At 40.3% G+C, this 21,786-nt stretch overlaps 1 protein-coding gene across 1 annotated transcript in view; it reads left to right on the plus strand.

The window, feature by feature from the left end:
- Positions 1–578: 578 nt before the first annotated feature.
- The window catches only part of LOC146000963 (DNA (cytosine-5)-methyltransferase 1.S-like), a 126,812-nt gene continuing 105,604 nt past the window's right edge, over positions 579–21,786 (plus strand). Inside the window, exons 1-3 of the mRNA XM_083138410.1 lie at positions 579–722; positions 8,084–8,537; positions 20,294–20,495. Of these exons, the coding sequence (XP_082994536.1) occupies positions 711–722; positions 8,084–8,537; positions 20,294–20,495 (668 nt within the window). The 5' untranslated portion in view covers positions 579–710. The remainder of the gene's footprint in view (positions 723–8,083; positions 8,538–20,293; positions 20,496–21,786) is intronic.

The following is a 21,786-nucleotide window of genomic DNA, read 5'->3' on the forward strand; positions in this document are numbered from 1 at the left end:
GTGCATTTGTAAAATCCACTGAAATTTCCCTCCTTTGAAAGGGCAGGTCAGTGTGAATGCAAACATGTTTTTTTAATGAGGCTGTTGTTCAGTAGTTTATCATCCTCTCTTCTTAACCTTCTAGCCTTATATGCTCCCGTGTGACTTTTTTTTGTTCCTCAAACTCAAATTATCACGCCGTGGAAGACTTTTTGAGTCTGTTAAAGCCTTAATACAAAATTCACAGAAGGAGCTGAACGCCATACTGGAAAGTGCCTATAAGAAGTGTTTCGACAACTGGATTATTAGTTGGGATAAATGCATCGCATCAAATGGGGTCTATTTTGAAGGTGACAAAAAAAATTGGATGATTATACCAATATTTTGAGTTCTGTTGAACAATTTCCAGTATTTATTTTACAGAATGTATATATATCTGTTCTGTGGGAATTACACAATCAGAACCTGCCCCTTTTCAAGTACTCTATATGAAGCTGCCTAGGACTGTACCAAATGAATTTTCTGTATTTGTACAATCTGGCCATATTTTCTTGCTAGGCTACTGCACTAGTAATTAATATTACTTTTTTTTTAGACTGGATGCTCTTGAAAAAGAGTTCCTGGATGGTGATGTTACTGTAAAAGGCTACTACAAGAAAAAATGCGAAGTCCTTATACCTTACTTACCTGATGCAGATGTCATACATTCAGAGTTGAGATCAATCCATTGCATGGATGTACCTGTAAGTGAAGTTTCGTTCTCTCATGTCTATGTGCAATGTTTTTAATAGACATAGTAATGGTAACACTTAATTGGAGGCAAATTTTTATTGGACAGAATTTTACTATTGCAACATTTTAGAAAAAAATAGCCTGTAACTTTCCTGTACCTACGGAATTCTAAAATAGGAAATCAGTTAATGAATTGTTCTTGTTTGGGGAATAAAAGATGCAATAGTTTAATAAATGATCCCAATTAATAGAGCCAGTTATCTGTATTTATTAATGAATTGTGTTTGGTAATGCTCTAGAACAAAATTTGAAGCTATTGTGAACAGTACTGTTAAAGCCAGTGTGAAAGGAACAAAATTTACTTACACTTTATAAGCACATATTAATTGCATTGCATTACTATTCTTGCAGTTAATTTGATAACTTTCCTTTTTTTTCTGTTTCGGTGCAGTGTGCATATATATGTTAAGAAATTTTCCAAGTGGGACCAAATCACACTTTAAACAATAAGTTCATTCTCTTTAGTGTTATCTGTGCATGAATTCGACTTAACAATAGTGCTGAACTGGTAACAGTGGTAGCGGTATCAGAAATTATCAGTGGGAATTTAATTGCAGAAAGTGGCAGATACTTTTCCAGTCTGTATACGCAAAGTTCATATTTTTTAACATTGTACTAGAATTGCATGAAGAAATGGAATTTGTGATTACATTCCAGTTAACTTAGTTTTCTGATTTTCTCATGTGTAAAGATATGAATATTTAAAATAAACAAAATAAATGGTATATTTACCCACTAAAATTTCTGCTTTAAGTTGTTATGTTTGGTTCAATCAGTAGGAACCAGTAAGGGGATTGCTATCTGTTTGAAGTGGTATCAGCCCAGCCTTGCACATACTTTCAAGCTTTTGCATGCAAAAATTGTATAAGTAAGACTTGTTGTTTTGATCTAGGATGACTAGGAAATAAAAATGAACATGAAAAATAATGACAAATGCAATAGTACAAGGCGCATGTCAAGAAAAAGGGCCGATATTTTTTTAAAAAGAGAAAATGATAGAAGAAATTTGTTGTGATTGATAAACAAGTACATACCTTGGCTATTTTTTGACGTAGTCACCATTAACCTCAAGACATTTCTGATAGTGTGGCACAAGCTTCCGTATACCTTCTGCGTAAAAATCTACCGCCTGAGAGTACAGCCAGTCCAGAACTGATGTCTTGAGCACGTCGCAGATTATTCAGTGTTTTCCAATACACCTCTGCTGTAATTGTTCGTCCTGGTTACAAGAATTACACTAAAATCACACCCTTTTGGTCCCAAAACACGGTTGCCATGATTTTGTGAACTGATGGTGTTTGTTTGAATTTCATCGCTTTAGGAGAACCAGAGTCCTGCCATTGCATTGACTGCTGCTTCGACTCCCTAGTGGCGTACGATATCTACGTTTCATCCCCCGTCACTGTGCGAAAAGAGGTCATCCCCATCCTCCCCCCAGCGGGCCAAAAACACGTGCAGCTGTCCTTCTTTGCTCTTTGTGAGTGTCTGTCAGCATTTTTGGTACCCACCTCGCACACAGTTTGTAATACCACAGGTTGTCAGTCACAATTTGATGCACTGTTTTCGCAGACACTTCTGGAAACTCTTTGGCGAGTTCAGATATTGTGAACTGGCGATTGGAACGCACTTTCTCGTTAACACGTTCCACCAGATCGTCAGTCTGAACACTAGGCCTTCCGCTACGCTCATAGTCATGGACATTTGAACGCCTTTCCCGAAACTCTCTGCACCATTGCCTGACCTTCCCTTCACTCATCACTGTCGGTCCATAAATGGCACACAATTCCCGATGGATGTCAGCTGAATTCTGTCCTTTGGCATTCAGAAATCGTATGACAAATCTCACTTCACATTTGGAGGGATTTTGTATTACGGCAGCTATTTCACCTTACTGCTACTCGCACTTACGGAACCCCACTCTGACAAATATATCTCTGTTGCAAGCACAGAATACTAGGGCATGCTCAACTTCATCAGTGTTGCCAACCCCATGTAAAAAATTATTGGCCTTTTTTTTTACATGTTCTTTCTTTCGTGTATGTGATTCATTTTTTTAGCCATCTTGGAGTTGAATACAGAATTACAAATAACTGCATACTAGGATAATCCTAATATGGCAAAGCCATTGCAGAGTGTCACTTGGACTATGCCATTTTCTCAACAGTTTACATCATGTTTCCTTGTTATGTTGATTGAGCATGCAAAGTTTTTTCCTTCGCAGGATGGAGATGCTTATGTTGCTTGTCATTTTGGTGTGAAATCCCCTTGTTATTTCAGTTTGAAAGCTGCCAAAGAACATTCATCTTTGAATACTGAAACAAAGTAGTGTTTTACTGAAAGTAGCAAAATCTTTGTGTGTAAATAAAGCATTAATATCCAAAATTGCAGAAATGTGTAAAACAATTTATACTATTTAAATAAAAACTTGCATTTGCATAGAAATTCTCGGTCTAGTAATGAAAATAGAAATTAGTAATTAAATAGAGTTCTAGTTTTCCTCTGAAAATGAAAATGGTAATAGGTAACACATAAATGATCTTGAGGTTGGTGCATCTCTGATTATAGATAGAAGGCTATATAATTCAGAACTAATAACAATCAGTTTAGAGAAAACTTTTGAAGTTCTCAATATATTTACACATTCGTGCCTTCTTGAGAGCTGTAGGCAGAATAAAATATTATACCTGTGCAGTCTTATTGCAATTAACTCTGCTAAGGGTGTGGTTACACTTTTTAAGGCAATACAAATATAAGCTTAAAACTTTGGTGTTTGTGTATATTAGGGATGGTTGGTTCCGGATCCTAAGGATCCGGATCCTAAAATTTTTCGGATCTGGATCCAGAACTTTCGGATCCGGATCCGGTATTTTTGGATCCGGATCCGTTTTGCCATCCCACATGCGCTTCTTTGGAAAGTAAGAATGTCCTTATAACATATTGTTACCAGCTAATATATATATACATACATATATATATATAAATCAAATAAGGTAAAAGGAAACACTCACCGGACAGTAGGAAAATTCAAAATTTTCGCTAATTTATAGCATCATCAGTGTGAGAAGAAACAGAAGACGGAACCGGAAGTTGGGGTCCTGCAGAGTTGCCAGGTCCCCATTGAAGAAGAAGCGGTGCGTAGAACGAAAAAAACACTGTTTCGTCACCAGGCTCGTCGTAAACTGTGAGTGTGTAGGATGAGGCGGGAGGGTGGGTGAGGGTTGGGCATTACTGGGTGGCCTTGTTCAGGTCAGGTGGAGTGGTTGCACTCATGGCCGATATATAGGCCCTCTCCCATCTTTTGCGAACAGAGGTGTTGGCTGGTTGGGGTAGGAGGTGGATGATCGCTACCCGGAAGCAGTCGTTGAAACTGATGTTGTGGTGGTTGGTGTGGACGGCGACAGTGAACTCCAGGTTGTGGGTGGAGGAGCGGTGGTTATTGATGTGGAGGTTGAGGGCCGTTGATGTTTCCCCCAGGTAAAAATCACCACAGATGTTGCAGGTGAGGATGTAGGGAAACATCAACGGCCCTCAACCTCCGCATCAATAACCACCGCTCCTCCACCCACAACCTGGACTTCACTGTCGCCGTCCACACCAACCACCACAACATCAGTTTCAACGACTGCTTCCGGGTAGCGATCATCCACCTCCTACCCCTACCAGCCAACACCTCTGTTCGCAAAAGATGGGAGAGGGCCTATATATCGGCCATGAGTGCAACCACTCCACCTGGCCTGAACAAGGCCACCCAGTAATGCCCAACCCTCACCCACCCTCCCGCCTCATCCTACACACTCACAGTTTACGACGAGCCTGGTGACGAAACAGTGTTTTTTTCGTTCTACGCACCGCTTCTTCTTCAATGGGGACCTGGCAACTCTGCAGGACCCCAACTTCCGGTTCCGTCTTCTGTTTCTTCTCACACCGATGATGCTATAAATTAGCGAAAATTTTGAATTTTCCTACTGTCCGGTGAGTGTTTCCTTTTACCTTATTTGATTTTTACTTAGCCCTTTTGGCCCTCCTTGCTTTTATCCATTATATATATATACATATATATGTGTGTGTGTGTGAATGGCTTATTGCAGAAAGGGACCTGAGTCACATTTTTGAGGTATCGGAGTTAATTTTTTCATCTCCACTGTGTCTAGCAGCATACTGCAGGGGGGTGCATTGAGGGTTGCAAAATTAACTATTCATTATGTTGAATATTTGAGCCAACAATGGCACATTTCTTTCTTACACTATTAACATTATACGATTTTTCATTGTTTTTCTCAGAATTGTGCAAAAGTGACTCAGGTCCCTTTCTGCAATAAGCCATTTATATATATATATATGTATATATACACGTATATATATGTATATTATATATATATATATAATATACATACACATCATATATAGTCTGTGTGCGCGATTTGTAATTAATTAATACACTTACAAGGGAGGTCTAAGCATCCCCCTCCGATTTCCATGAAACTTGGCAGGTGTATAGAGGCCCCCCCTCAAATGTCAAGATGAGGAGAAATTGAAGTGGGTATCTGACTCCGAAACCACGTAAATATGGCATAGGAAGAAACAGGGGGCATAGGGCCTCTCTATACACCTGTCAAATTTTATGAGAATCTGAGGGGGACACAGGGGTCCGATCCTCACTTCAATTTGTCCTCATCTTGACATTTGAGGGGGTTTTGCCCCCTAAAACAGTTTTTTAGCCGAAACAAAAAAAACACGTATTTCTTCCTTTGGGCCCCTCTATACACCTGCCACGTTTCATGGAAATCGGAGGGGACACAGGGGTCAGATGATCCCCACTTCAATTTGTCCTCATCTTGACATTTGAGGGGGTTTTGCCCCCTAAAACAGTTTTTTAGCCGAAACAAAAAAAAACACGTATTTCTTCCTTTGGGCCCGTTTATACACACACCTGCCACGTTTCATGGAAATCGGAGGGGAACACAGGGGTCAGATTCCCACTTCAATTTGTCCTCATCTTGACATTTGAGAGGAGGTTGCCCCCTAGAATTATTTTTAAATCGGATGGGGACACAGGGGTCAGATCCCCACTTCAATTTCTCCTCATCTTGACAATTGAGGGGGTTTTGCCCCCTAAAACAGTTTTTTAGCCGAAACAAAAAGCATGTATTTCCTCCTTTGGGCCCCTCTATACACCTGCGAAGTTTCATTAAAATCGGAGGGGGACACAGGGGTCAGATCCTTACTTCAATTTGTCCTCATCTTGACATTTGAGGAGATTTTGCCCCTTAAAACAGTTTTTAGCTTAAACAAAAAAAAACAAGCTCCTCTATACACCTGCCACGTTTCATGGAAATCGGAGGGGAACACAGGGGTCCGATCCTCACTTCAATTTGTCTTCATCTTGACATTTGAGGGGGTTTTGCCCCCTAAAACAGTTTTTTAGCTGAAACAAAAAATACACGTATTTCTTCCATTGGGCCCCACTATACACCTGCCAAGTTTTATGGAAATCTGAGAGACACAGGGGTCAGATCCTCACTTCAATTTGTCCTCATCTTGACATTTGAGAGGAGGTTGCCCCCTAGAATTATTTTTTTCCGAAACAAAAAGACACGTATTTCTTCATTTGGGCCCGTTTATACACACACCTGCCAAGTTTCATGGAAATCGGATGGGGACACAGGGGTCAGATCCCCACTTCAATTTGTCCTCATCTTGACAATTGAGGGGGTTTTGCCCCCTAAAACAGTTTTTTAGCCGAAACAAAAAGCACGTATTTCCTCCTTTGGGCCCCTCTATACACCTGCGAAGTTTCATTAAAATCTGAGGGGGACACAGGGGTCAGATCCTTACTTCAATTTGTCCTCATCTTGACATTTGAGGAGATTTTGCCCCTTAAAACAGTTTTTAGCTTAAACAAAAAAAACAAGCTCCTCTATACACCTGCCACGTTTCATGGAAATCGGAGGGGAACACAGGGGTCCGATCCTCACTTCAATTTGTCTTCATCTTGACATTTGAGGGGGTTTTGCCCCCTAAAACAGTTTTTTAGCTGAAACAAAAAATACACGTATTTCTTCCATTGGGCCCCACTATACACCTGCCAAGTTTTATGGAAATCTGAGAGACACAGGGGTCAGATCCTCACTTCAATTTGTCCTCATCTTGACATTTGAGTGAGTTTTGCCCCCTAAAACCGTTTTTTAGCTAAAACAAAAAACACGTAATTCTTCCTTTGGGCCCCACTATACTGCCAAGTTTAATGGAAATCGGAGGGGGACACTTAGATAACCTCCCTTGTTAGTCTTACACTTTGTAATTATTTAACACTGCATATATTATAATGTTTTATTTTAATTTGTAAAACTGTAACTGTAGAACAATTGTATAATTTTTGTATAACATTTCTATCTTGTTATATGTGTTAAAGGTTTCATCCTGGAATGGAATGTCTCACATTTATGTGTGTTTTCATTTCAATACATTCGAATGAATACATATTCGATTCAATGGCATTTAGAAAATCACCTCTGACATGTGTGCACGAGTGTGTTAGCCGATGCGTAGCAAAGTATTTTAGGAACAGCACTTGAAAAAAATTCTTGTAGCACTAACGAAAAATTTATTTGTAATCGAAGATCATAATACCTTTTCAGGTGTGGTAATATTATAATGGGATTGAGATACGAAACTCTCGGATCTAGATCCGGAAATCTCGGATCCTGATCCAGATCCGGAAATCTCGGATCCTTTTGGCCATCCCTAGTGTATATTATAGTTTCTCACCAGTGCCTAAGGGTAATTGAGACGTCAATAAATCAAAACCTTAACTACTTCTAACATGTAAAACATACACTGTAAAACATACACAAAACTTCACTGAGAAGGACATCTTTAATGAACAAATCAAGAGACATTTTGTTGTGCTAACATAATTACAATGTTTTGTGCAAATTTCTCAATGTAACCTTGCATTCATGCAAACTAGATGCGAATCTCTGTCACTGGTGAAGAAAAGGTTAAATGGTACATATGTAAGGAAAGAAAAATCTTTAGAAATGTATATAATCATGCTTTAGGAGTTAGAACAATAGTTGACATCCAAAACTTATATATAGCTTCCATCACTTGATTAATCTGATTTTTTTTAACTGGAGTATCAAAGCTGCAAGTGTACAGCAAGAATCTAATCATTATTTACAAGAGTGTTCTTTTTAACATTCCTGTATTTGAAGTTTTCTTATTTTATGCAGCTTTTTAACATGAACATGGTAATGTGGACAATTGCGAAAAAATCTTAATTGATCTTTTTTTTTTTCAATTTCTGCAGGATACCCTAAAGAAGAAAGTCGAGAAGTTATTTGAAGAATTGAGGATTGTGGTGAAAGGAAATGAGGATATGCAAGAAAATCTATATCATAATGGGGACGTTTCTTCTGAAATCAAGACTGAAAGAACAAGCTGTTCCCCCATCAAAATGAAACAAGAGCTCATAGATGTAGACAGCACAGAGGCAGCAGCACAAAGTGAACTGAACAGAACCACATCTGCTAAAATAGGCAGCGTGAGCCTAATTGATGTAAACGAAATCCTTGCTCGTCCAGAGAAGGTGAATGGATTTGCGGAAGTTCCGAAGGCAAGAGGAAGGAGGAGCAAGGCAAACACCTTGGCAGAAACTATGGAGCTTCCTGCTCCTAATGGGCCTGCAAATGAAGAGAGCCCAGCTGGAGACAGCATAAGAAGAAGTAGGAGAAGCGTCACAAGGTTCGCCCCTGTCAAACAAGGTTGGTGTGTTCATCTTATTTGTTAGCCAGTATTTGTGTCATTGTTAGGTATCATTATGAATTTAGTTAACAATGCAATTTTGCAGTTCAGTTTTTCTATGAAGTGTGTAAAATATACATAATGGGGCTGTGTTGATTCCAAATTGACTAGTATCAGTGGCATTGGTATCATATTATCTAAATTTAGGAATAAAATATCATATGTGTTATATTTACATAATAGTACCCACCCTCCTAATATCTGAAATCTAACTTTACATTGGTTCATACCAGGTCTGGAGTAGTTGGTTAGCACACTGGATTTGTAGTAAAATCACAGATCTGTCATAGGTTCGATTTCCACCACCAGCAAAAAGAACTTTGCTCACATGATGAAAGGAGAGGTGCTCTCTCAAAAGGAAGTGTTAGAATAAGTATTGTTAAAAGCACCACACAATGGATAATGTCTGGAGCAGCCGCGGCCCGTGCATAATTTTCCTGGGGGTTCACCAAAATTATGCAAAGTGGACTTATCTAAAGCTTTTGAGACACTACACGCTTTGGTTCGTAGAGATAGTACTGGGAAAATTATCAAATTTTGGCCGATAGAGGCACATATTTTTGGTAAATAAAAAAGCAAAATTTCGGTACAAAAACGGAGTCAATTTCGGGTTCAAAAGCGGTAAATAAATAAAATATAGGTGTTATAGCGGTGAAAAATTGGATGAAAGGTGGTATATAAAAATACATTTTGGTTTTAAAATTGTGAATATAATCCTAAATTTGATTTAAAAACTACACTTATTCCACAGAATTAACATTTCATTTCTAATAGCACATTTATGTAGTTGTCAGAGTATTAAGTTTATTTCTGTGTAAAGGAGTCCATTTTTGCTTCTCCAATATTAACAGCAGAATTAATCAATTTTCCGGGAATTGCATAACTCTCAGGATAATTCAGACCTCGGAAGGTGTTGCGTCGGTATATAAACGGTAAATTTCATGTTTAAGAGTTAATTTCGCTTTTTGCAGTTCATTTCGCATTATTTCGTGACAAAGCATGGTCACAAAATGCATCTCACACCTTTCAAAAACATGAAAAATTAACACTACAATGTGTTTTTCAAATTTCGTTTTTTTGTCAAAAACGAAATATGCATGCCCCTACCGATAGATTACTGACAAAGTTAATTTGCTTTATGTTCAGATAGCAGTGACAGCACCAAGGAGTGTGTGTGTAGGGGCCGATCATTTTAATTTAAGATTTTCGTATGGTATTGTATTTAGGGGTATCTCAGAATTCAGAAAATATTCTCGCCTCAATTTTGCCTCTTACACTCTTGCCAACTCTTTTCTGGTCCCACTACTGTCAAATAGACTATATTATTGGAACTGGATCCTGAACCTACAGTTAAAAATACAAATCTCTGCGTGCTAAAATGAGTATGTATCAATAATCCAACCCAAGACCCCTTGATTACAAGATAATTCTTATATAACTATTCGAAAGTATATCGCTAAATCAAAGCGATTCGATTCTATTCTATGCAATATGTTAACTTCTCAGACAGCAACAACTACACTCCTTCCAATACACAATCCACCTCACTCCACTCAATGTATCACCACGCCAAATATATTTCAATCACCAGCCACCAGCCACGCACTTCAAAACAAACTAACAAGTATGGAGCATGATGCGTAGCAAAGTTACAATGATTGTTACAATGACACGTAACAAAGTCAATCGCGCGCGTCCCCTCGAACACCCTCTCGTTCTAGAGTATAACTGATTGCACGAAACCCAAACAACTTTTTGGTCGTCTTCTGACATAAGTGCGAAATGCCTTTATTGTTAGGTTAGGCTTGAATAAATAGTAAATGCTACATTTTTGGTCAAGCACGGTAAAGCCCCGAAAATTGTAGTGTATATATTCTAAGAACGAAAGCATTGTCTGACATAAGAAGACCAAAAGGTTGTTTGGGTAACACTGGAAGAGAGAAGAGCGTGGTTCACTCCAGCTCGCTGGTGATCCAACGAACTGCGCATGTCCGTTTTGAAGAGACGACCTTCCTCCAGTATCCGACTGCATGTATTTTCGCCGTATGTACGCGTCGAGCTTCTGCTAGCCGTCCTATGCTTTTAGCATGGTAGTGGTTGTGCGATCCGCGCGAGAGACAAAAAGACAGACGATAGATTCGGGAGTCGAATGGCTTCGTCTACGCGGCTGGTCCAGGGATACGTGCCTCCAAGTTACGTTGCCGAACAATAGGATAGGTTAACCTAACCTACTCACCGACTCTGGGCTTGATTGAACCTAGGAAACTACTCTGCTGTGCAACCTGGACGCACCCATCCCCGTGCAGCTCTACGCTGTCCTCCAGTGATCATTAACATGGAGGATGTCCCCAGTAGACCAGCATCCATTCCGAGGAATGATTGCTGGTTTATCATAGGGACTTTCAGCCTAGTTATTCCAGAGCGAGAAGTACGCTTCCCGGACTTACCCGCCCAAATATGAATTGATAAATCAAGATGTTGGAAAGACACATTTAATATTCTGGGAATTATCACATTTACTTATATACAAGCACTGCACAAACTTATAAGATTGTTTTTACAATTGGAACCAACAAAATGGGTAACAAAAGCATTGTACTTACATCTTCTGCTTCCACCTCATCACACATGGGCCTTGAAACAAACACTTTTCACTCCAACTATAAATGGGGAGATTTTCTGTGAATTTACACTAAAAATATAGCGGTATCTTAAGACATATGGGTATTGTCTTGCAAATGAACTGTTTCAGGGAGCTATATCACAAAGGATGTGCCGATTAATTATGGATGTCTTTGGATACAAAGCATCATGGTTTCCTGAAGGCTCATTGTCCTCACCATGTGGTTTTGAGAATTTCAGAATTTTCATGGATATTGGTTCCATGCACTTTAAGGCACTTCAAGTGCTGTAATTCGTCCATATTATACACTACAGGACTATTCCCAAGCACTTATTAGATATTTCACATGTTGGAATACAATGGTGACTCCATTGTCCTCTCTCCACTGGCCTACTCTGGCCCAAAACTTGGAGCGATGTTAACTGTACCAACTGTTAGCAAGAAGTGAAGTCAAGATGGCTTCCTCTCATGTTAAAAGCTATCTCAGACTCATTGTCTGGTAGCCACGCCCATGAGGCCATCTGATTGGTCCACAGCACCTTGGGTTACTTGCCTTCATCAAGTACCTTGAGAAGCCCAATAGATGGCAGTCTAGTCAGGGCTAGTTCCACTGACTCTCACCAGATGGCTCTGGTGCTGTGAGACCGATTGTCTTTTGTCCAAAAACATCGATTTTTTGATGTTTTTGTGGTTTGTTTGCACATATAATTGTGACTTGGAGTTATTTTCAGGGAAAGCAAGTTAATTTGTGCTTGCACAAATGTTATCCTGAAAATATGTGTTAATAAAAAATGTCATGAAAAGTAACATGTGCTCTCTGAATTCTACCTAAAAACAAAAGGTTTTTTTTTTTATAACCAATGAATTTTGGTCTGGGGCTTATTAATTACTTAATATTTCGATGTTATATCATACTTTTACTAATTAGGCCTAATTTCTGTTAATCTTAACATATCTGGGAATGTCTATTCCTATTAATTCTACCTGAATTGAATTGGCCTTGTACTTTGGTTGGAGTGGAGTGCTGCCTGTATGTATTGGGGATGTATACCCAACCTTTGGTTGGTTATACATATCCCGGGCCCTCGGGAAAAGAAAAAGGATGCGTGAAGCGGATCATTTTTCTTTACCCTTTACTACACTATACCCAAATACATACACAAAATATTTATATACACACTGAATCGTTATGACCACGCTGGTCCGAAAAGAACATATACATGAAAGAAAATAAATATGCAATTATTCTTGCCCGTCACTTGGATATATGTTTGAGATATTGTTCTGTTCAATATATCGAACGATTTCCTAGACGGTATATACATGGTTAATATAACACACACTTAAAAGTTTTCAATAAATGATTTTAGTTATTCATGTTATGTCTGCTTTTTGTCGCACTGAATACAGTTTTTGTATTCGAACTGAACTGCTTAGTAGTTTTTAGGTACGTATCTAATGTCTCTGCCCCTCATTCACTTGAGGGTGCAGTACCTTCAAAAAATGTTCACCATACACCTTGGTATGTTGTCCACATTTGATCACCTCACAATTGTTCTTCAATATCTCCTTAGGTGGAGATCGCTGTCGCCTGGCTTTGTGCACTTTGCGTTGCCATCAAATGTTTTTGTTGCTCGCTTGGCCGAGCAATGCTTCGACCTGGCTGCCCATTGGGATTGTGTACAATCTGTGGAATGCACTCATTTTGTGAAGTCTGTAGGATTGTCATGGTGGTTCGTTTCTGGATGTCAATGTTCGATTACGAACCCCTGACACACTCCCTGCTTCCCCATATTGCTGGAACGCTGAAAAGATTGTCTCTAGTTCCTGGTATAATATGCTTGGGGGTCTGCTGCTGCCTATGACACCATGCACTTTGGTGTGTTTGCTCCGGGGTTTTGTGGTGACACTGAGGGGGAGTTGGAGTGATGTACTCACTGGCCCCACTTCACACGCAGGCTTTGACCTTACCCTTGTTGGTTTTTGGGTTGTTCCTCATAAACAACCCTATATGTTTGGGGGTGCTCGCATATTTCTATTACTGCTAACCCTGGTTTGGTCGAACCCAACCCATCGGTAGTGCAAATACCCAATGATTGCTAAACAATATTTTGCTTGATTGGTAGTGAGTGATCTAGCATAGATTTGCACTCATAGGGAAATAAATCTCTATATGATGGTTGGACTCACTTTTGTGTCCAACAAAGAAATGGCCCTGGTCGACAATAATGAAATTACCCTTTACAATGAAATTGCCTTGGCATATAATACTGAAATAATACTTTTGTATACAACAATGAAATAATACTTTTGTACACAACAATGAAATAGGCTTTTGTATACAACAATGAAATTGACTTTTGCATACAATGATAAAATAATCCCTTACACGATCTTGACATAAATTTTTCTACCCTATGTACAAATGGGCGAATGTCACAGACCAGACAGAACCTCATCCACAAAACCTCTGACCTTTAACATATATTAATACTAGTGTTCGAAAAATGTGTAGCTTTTTCTCCTCATCTTGTACCTGTTGTACACTCCTATCCGTGCGTCTTACCCTGGATGCGCTAGAGGGATACCAATACCTCTTATGCAACTAATACTATAGCGCAGGAGCCGTACCGTCGCGTACTTCTCTCCTAGGTCCTACTGATATCGGGTTTAGGAAGAAACGTAGAGCTGACGAGCAGACATCTACAGTTTCCATGGGGAAGTATCACAAGGGTACGAGGGTGGAGCCATTTGTGGGCAGTTACTCGTCTTACCAACAGACTAAGCAAGTCGTAGGGAAACGGCTGCACCCCGTCGGGATTGAGGTTGAGTCCTCGTTGAATTCAGAGGCCCCTTGGCTTGAATTAACTTCTTTGAGGTACTCTCGATGCTAACACCGGATGTAGTAGTCTGAGCTTCTCAATGTAATGACTATACACCTTATAGCTACACCTCCACAACTTCATGTTATTCACATGTTGGTTGGGTAGGCTCTTACCGCTAACACAATGAACAAGATTAAATATGTTATCTGTCACCTGATCACTACAAACTAATGGACCGAAGAAGGTGTGGAACAATTTGTGGGTCTGTCCCTCTAGAGCTTTGCTTTGGAGATGGGATTTAAGAAAAACTAAGTCATACACTTTGATCACAGTTCTGTTTTGCTGTGATTCATTTACTTTATTGTTGGCTTTGTTTCGCCTTTCGGCCGTCCGGGATACAGCCATGAACAATTGCTGATCCCATTCGGTTTGTTCACCTGTAGGAATATGAAAGTGTTCCCTAATTGGGTTCCTGAGTGAATTGCTTGGCCCTAACTGGGGACCATTGTCTACTATGATTCTTTGAGGAAGTGAAAATGTACAAAACATATATCAATGAGTTTCCTCACTATTAAATTCCATGCTTACTAACCGAGTAGGAATTGTTACACCCTGGCCACCATCACCCCCAGCGAGAATAGCACAGGCTAGTTTCCCGAGGGTTGCTCATAGGGCAGAATGGCATTCATCTCGCTCTGTTGAGATTCCATTTGTCTACCCTTGGGTGTGTGACCTGGTTTGGTGAACCATTTTACCTCATCGAGTGCGTTGAGTATGGTATCCATACCTCGTGGGCTGAAGTGAACCAGGTCAGGTCTCATGTTTTGACCGTAACCCATGGTTTCTTCGAACAGCGACATGTTCATTTCTTGGCCCTTGTGCACAAATTTCGATGAGGAATCCAGAACCCTTACATTGCTATTATCATCAAGGGATAATATTTTTGCAATCAATGAGTCATACATGGCCCAGAACCTGTGTCGGTTCTCATTGGCTAACCTGGGAACTGGTGGAGGAGTCAGAACAATGACCTTCTGAGCACCTTTCCTCTTTAGGGTGTAAATGATATCCTGGAGGTTCCGGAACACCTGGTTGGTGTCCTTTCCTCGGAGCATATCATTTGTGGATACCATTAATAACACATTTTTATAAACACACTTTTCCCTTCTCAAAGCACTGAGCAACTGCGCTGAGGTTTGTCCAGATATGCAAAGTCCGATGTGGTAATTACCATCACTGTCTCTTTGGACAGGATACCCGAATTTTCTTTGCGCAAGACGTGACAACATTGAGTCACCTACTGCCTGATATTGATTTATCAGTGGAGTGTGCTTGCATGAATCTGAACATTGTGGGATAGGTTTAGGTTTGGCATCGCCCTTCCCCACGTCAGGACGTTGCCTACCTAGTTTCCCTGGTTGTGCACATTTGGATGCACCTCAGCGAGATGCTCGGAAGACCCGTGTGAGCTGGCGGAACTCTTACGCTGGGACGTTCCACCCTTTCTCCGGTCCACCTTTCTGTTTGGGTACTCCTTAGGCCGGGAGCCCCTCGCAGATTTGCACATGTGAGCGTCCTCCTTTTTGGACGAACCGCTCGCTTCACCCTGACCACGACTCACATAGGTCCGGTTAATGCGAGTCATGGTTTACCCGTAATTGGGTCGTGCTGGCCTTGCAACTTCCCTCTCAGGATATTGTGGCACTTGCACACTCTCATACCGAAGTATGGAGTTGGCCACCTCCTGAAGAGAGACGAAGGGAGCCAGGATTAACTGGTCCTTCAAGCTGCGCGGCAGCTGTTGCACAACGTGGGTGAAAACCTGGTTGTCGGCGATTTCTGGCAACGCAAGCCTAATCATTTTGGCTTGTCGCCAGAAATATTTGTGCACTGATCTGTGCTGGGATTGGTTGTACCTTTCGTTGAGAGCCTTCGCAAGGGAAGAAGCTCTCCACCCATCCCCTTGGAAATATGAGAGGAACTGCCTTTTGAAATCCGAGTAGGACTTGAACTTTCGTTCGTTCCTCTCGTACCACTGCCCTGCCTCGTCCCGTAGACAGAACGAGATTATTTGGAGGGCATCGGCCAAATCTACCTCCAGGAGAGTGAGATCTCTCTCAAGCTCCTGCACAAAATCGGAGGCCAGCCTGTTCCCCTGCCCGTTAAAGGTTGGGAGCTGTTTCAGATCAGCAAACCTAACCCTAGGTTTGCTCTTGTTCCTCCTCCGGTTCTTCCTCTTCCTCTGGCTGCGGACTTCGGCGTCCGAGCTTTCGGAATTGGATTCCGGGGAGTTACCAAGTGGGTGGTACTTGTTAGCGGGAGACACACAGCCACTACTCTGGTCAGAGCTTTCGTAACCCTTAGGTCGTCGTTTGGCTTGGTACAAGGCCTGGTGGACAGACACATTCCGTGCAGGTGAGACGGGCTTGGTGGCTGACGTAAGTGGCAGGGTGGACTGAGTAATTCGTCTCTCCATCCCCTCCAGGCAAGCAAGAATCCTCATCAGGCTTGCATCGTCAGACCTTTGTTCTGCTGGCAGCTGCTCCTCACCAACCCTTTGTTGTGAGGAGGTGCGCTGCTCAGTGACTTGGCCCTCGGAAATGCATACATGCGAGCTGCGGCCTTCCGCCTGACAGTTCGGCATTTCCTTCCTCACTTGCTCGAGAACCCTGTTCTCGATCGTGACCATGTGGTCACTGCAAGTGAGCTCTCTGCATATATTTTCTAGGGCATCTAACCTCCCTAGAATTTGAGCTGTGGTGGTCTGATTGTCACCGCCTTGCACTTCGCCAACGAGTTCCCTCAGTTGCGAAATCTGGCCTGACACTTGTGTAAAATCCCTTTCTAACCTTAACTCTAAGTCATTACATTGGATCTCTATTTGGTTAATTCTATTGGTGTTGGTCGCTACTTGCTTGGTTAACAATTCTGAGGTCTTCGTGGTGGCATTGTGGATGGAGTCCAGTCTGGCCTGGAATTCCGTCCTTACGGCTTCAAGTTTCCTATTTACTTCCGCCGATGCCTTGGCAAATTCCTTACCCTGAACATCAAGTTTCTGATTAACGCTTTCAGAGACTTTCGCTTGCTCCTGGAGCATTGCTACAATGAGGTCAAATTGGGGGTTATTCATGGTACTTGCACTACCGTTGGGTGGGAACCCACGACCTGCTGGCCGTTCCAGCGACCTTGATCTGGTATTCATATTTGGGGAGTGCCGGTATTGAGTCTCATAATCTTGCGATCCGCGCGAGAGACAAAAAGACAGACGATAGATTCGGGAGTCGAATGGCTTCGTCTACGCAGCTGGTCCAGGGATACGTGCCTCCAAGTTACGTTGCCGAACAATAGGATAGGTTAACCTAACCTACTCACCGACTCTGGGCTTGATTGAACCTAGGAAACTACTCTGCTGTGCAACCTGGACGCACCCATCCCCGTGCAGCTCTACGCTGTCCTCCAGTGATCATTAACATGGAGGATGTCCCCAGTAGACCAGCATCCATTCCGAGGAATGATTGCTGGTTTATCATAGGGACTTTCAGCCTAGTTATTCCAGAGCGAGAAGTACGCTTCCCGGACTTACCCGCCCAAATATGAATTGATAAATCAAGATGTTGGAAAGACACATTTAATATTCTGGGAATTATCACATTTACTTATATACAAGCACTGCACAAACTTATAAGATTGTTTTTACAATTGGAACCAACAAAATGGGTAACAAAAGCATTGTACTTACATCTTCTGCTTCCACCTCATCACACATGGGCCTTGAAACAAACACTTTTCACTCCAACTATAAATGGGGAGATTTTCTGTGAATTTACACTAAAAATATAGCGGTATCTTAAGACATATGGGTATTGTCTTGCAAATGAACTGTTTCAGGGAGCTATATCACAAAGGATGTGCCGATTAATTATGGATGTCTTTGGATACAAAGCATCATGGTTTCCTGAAGGCTCATTGTCCTCACCATGTGGTTTTGAGAATTTCAGAATTTTCATGGATATTGGTTCCATGCACTTTAAGGCACTTCAAGTGCTGTAATTCGTCCATATTATACACTACAGGACTATTCCCAAGCACTTATTAGATATTTCACATGTTGGAATACAATGGTGACTCCATTGTCCTCTCTCCACTGGCCTACTCTGGCCCAAAACTTGGAGCGATGTTAACTGTACCAACTGTTAGCAAGAAGTGAAGTCAAGATGGCTTCCTCTCATGTTAAAAGCTATCTCAGACTCATTGTCTGGTAGCCACGCCCATGAGGCCATCTGATTGGTCCACAGCACCTTGGGTTACTTGCCTTCATCAAGTACCTTGAGAAGCCCAATAGATGGCAGTCTAGTCAGGGCTAGTTCCACTGACTCTCACCAGATGGCTCTGGTGCTGTGAGACCGATTGTCTTTTGTCCAAAAACATCGATTTTTTGATGTTTTTGTGGTTTGTTTGCACATATAATTGTGACTTGGAGTTATTTTCAGGGAAAGCAAGTTAATTTGTGCTTGCACAAATGTTATCCTGAAAATATGTGTGTTAATAAAAAATGTCATGAAAAGTAACATGTGCTCTCTGAATTCTACCTAAAAAGAAAAGGTTTTTTTTTTTATAACCAATGAATTTTGGTCTGGGGCTTATTAATTACTTAATATTTCGATGTTATATCATACTTTTACTAATTAGGCCTAATTTCTGTTAATCTTAACATATCTGGGAATGTCTATTCCTATTAATTCTACCTGAATTGAATTGGCCTTGTACTTTGGTTGGAGTGGAGTGCTGCCTGTATGTATTGGGGATGTATACCCAACCTTTGGTTGGTTATAGTTGCCTTGCAGAGGTTCAGCGGAGACTTTGCACGAAACAACTGGAGGGGAGCTGAGTGGCTGTGGCCCGTGGTTTTTCCTTCTCAGCAAGAGAATTTGCCACTCTACGCTTATGAACATCTCAGTTATTGTTTATTTTATATATTACTGTGGGTTCACTGCACATTTGCGCTATACAGCCAACCGTGCCTGGTCTGGAGGTACTTATTTTGGTACAGGTGAGTCATTGAATTGGTATGATGTTATTCACTCTTGATCAGCATAGCAACAGGTTTACGACCTACAACTAAGAAAGCCATTTCTTGAAACTGGATTTTACTGCACATTATATACGAGATATAATTTTTTGTAACTTTTACCCATCAAACACTAGGATGCACATTATACATGCACGTGCACTATACATGCGTAAATATGGTATGCATGCCTCTAATAATGTATAAATAATATTGTATGCAGAATATTTAGTTTAATGTAGAACCATTGTCACTAACACTCCGAGAATTCTCTCTTTGAATAGCATTGGTAGATTGGAAGTAGCTTCTTTTTTTTTTTTTTTTTTTGTCAAATGTAATTACCTGAAATATTGTATACAAAAGACTGAAAGGTGGGAGTTTTTATTTTTATAAACTACTAACAGTTTGGTACAGTTTTCAGTTTTCTACATGGCCTCCATTCCGAACTCTGCACAACTCATAACGGTGATTCAATTCATTCCACGTCTGGTGTAACATCTCTGGGGTGATTCTGTCGAAAGCCTGTGTGATTTTGAGTTTCAAATCATCAATGTCTGTGGGTTTCTGTGAATAGACAGTGTCTTCAACGAAACCCCAGACGAAGAAGTCTGGAGGGGTTAAATTGGGGATTTGGGAGGCCAATCAATTGGCCACACCAACGACGATTGAAATGTTGGTCAAGAAAATCACGAACCACTTGTGCCCAGTGAGAGAGTGCACCATGTAATTGAAACACAATGTTCAAGTTGTTGTCTTGTTGGAGTTGGGGCAGAAGAAACAACTGCAACGTGTCTAAGGAATATGATGTATTGTGTTCTCAGAAAAGAAAAATGGTCCATACACTTTATTGCAACAATTATTGACAAGAACGAATCAGTTCAAACTTCATTGTTGCCAACACACTACAGCAAAACTCCCATGTTTCACGCACAAAAACACCAAGACGAAAATTTTCCTACTATCACATTTAAGTTTCTATTAATGTTTTATTTTATCCATACCCATATGGATAACCCGCTACAGTGAAACCCTGATTCCACGTTCCTGCATTATACATTCAGTCTTCATGCTCCTATCTTATTTTGGTCCCCTGAAAAACAGAAAATCGAGATTCCATTTTATATTTACTAAGTGGGTAATTTGAAGAAGCTTTTCTGTTGTTATTTTTTATGCACTTTGTGCCTTTTATTGTTCTTTCAGAGCCTACACCTGCTGGAAGTTGTGGTGAAAAAAATGGATTACCTGGAAGTGGAGCACAGCAACAAACAATAACGACCATGTTTGCAAAACAACAGAAGAAGGAGATTAGTGGTTTCCAAAGCAATGAAGATGATGCAGAGGATGAACACATTCACAAGAAGAAGAAGAGAGTTGAAAGAAGCAAAAGGGAATGCAAGGAGAGGTAAGATAAAACCTGGGGATGTTGCTCCATTGTGGCCTAAAGGCTTAAAACAAATGTAAAATTTGCAAAGGAAACTGCCTTTTTCACAGTTGATCAGCATCATCTGAAAAATCCATGTATGTTTAATCAATAAAATCCCTGATAGTCTGTTTCTTTTCAAGTGATAAGTGTCGCTTCTTAGGGATGGGACAGATTAATCGGTACCCTATCGATATTGGCTGATATAGGCATATCAATTTATTGGTAAAATTACCATATCTATAAATATCTTATAATTTAGTGTAAAATTCTGCCATTTTGTTATAATTTTTATGGATAATCTCCATGCTCTACATTTTGAAAAAGTAAGTTTCTAAATTTGCAACTTTTTTTGCATTGCATTCACCTGGAAACAAACATTTATTTAGATCGTCAGTGAACATACAAAATATCACACAAAATGAAAAGAAACTTCGAATTTTCCACAGTTTCCAGGATAATTAGAATTCAACAATATGCCGTGCAGCATTTTTGCAGATCCTCTGAAAGACTAAAATGCAATGGGCCAATATCAGTAAATAAATTTTGGCTGATACTTTCTGATACGGATACTATCGGTATTGGCTCAGCCCTAATTATGATGATTATTATTATTGTCAAATTAATGACGGTTTTTGTTTTTTGCATGTCATTTATAGCCTAATTATCATGGTCAATCTTATGCCTTGATATTTTTAAAGCAACAAACTTGAAGAGCTTAATATCATTGACAATCAAGAGTTGATTAATGTAAGGAAGAGGTAGGGGCATCTAACATTTAAATGTGTTAGTTTGAGGTAATAGGAAGAACTTTTTTTTTTGCCCTATGAGAGACAGTGTGTGCACTGCGATCTTTTCTTGTGTTCTAGTGAGCCAGTCTGGCTCTCTTTGCTATAACACTAATATTTCTAAAATTATTGTTGAAAAAATTGTTGATCAATTTAATGTTCTCTTTGCATACAATGCATACAGCACTCAAGGTGCTTGTACTAAAGACCCAAACATGCAAGGATGAAAGTTTAAAAGGAATGGGAAACAATTGTAATATTTTACTATTCCAAACCCATGAATTTTAAATGTTAATACAATAAAATGTAAATTTGGATTTCCAGTTTCCACTATTTTATGGTATTCATTATTGATACAGTGGAATCCTGATTTTACATTTTTCTGCTCTATGCACTCAATCTTCATGGTCCTAATAAGCAGAATAGTACAAAAAAAAATTCCTGGACTTTACATTTCCACACATTGTAAGTTTTTAATGTCGGTT

This window comes from Lepisma saccharinum, chromosome 1 (assembly GCF_977018435.1).
Source record: "Lepisma saccharinum chromosome 1, izLepSacc3.1, whole genome shotgun sequence".
Classification (NCBI taxonomy): Eukaryota; Metazoa; Arthropoda; class Insecta; order Zygentoma; family Lepismatidae; genus Lepisma; species Lepisma saccharinum.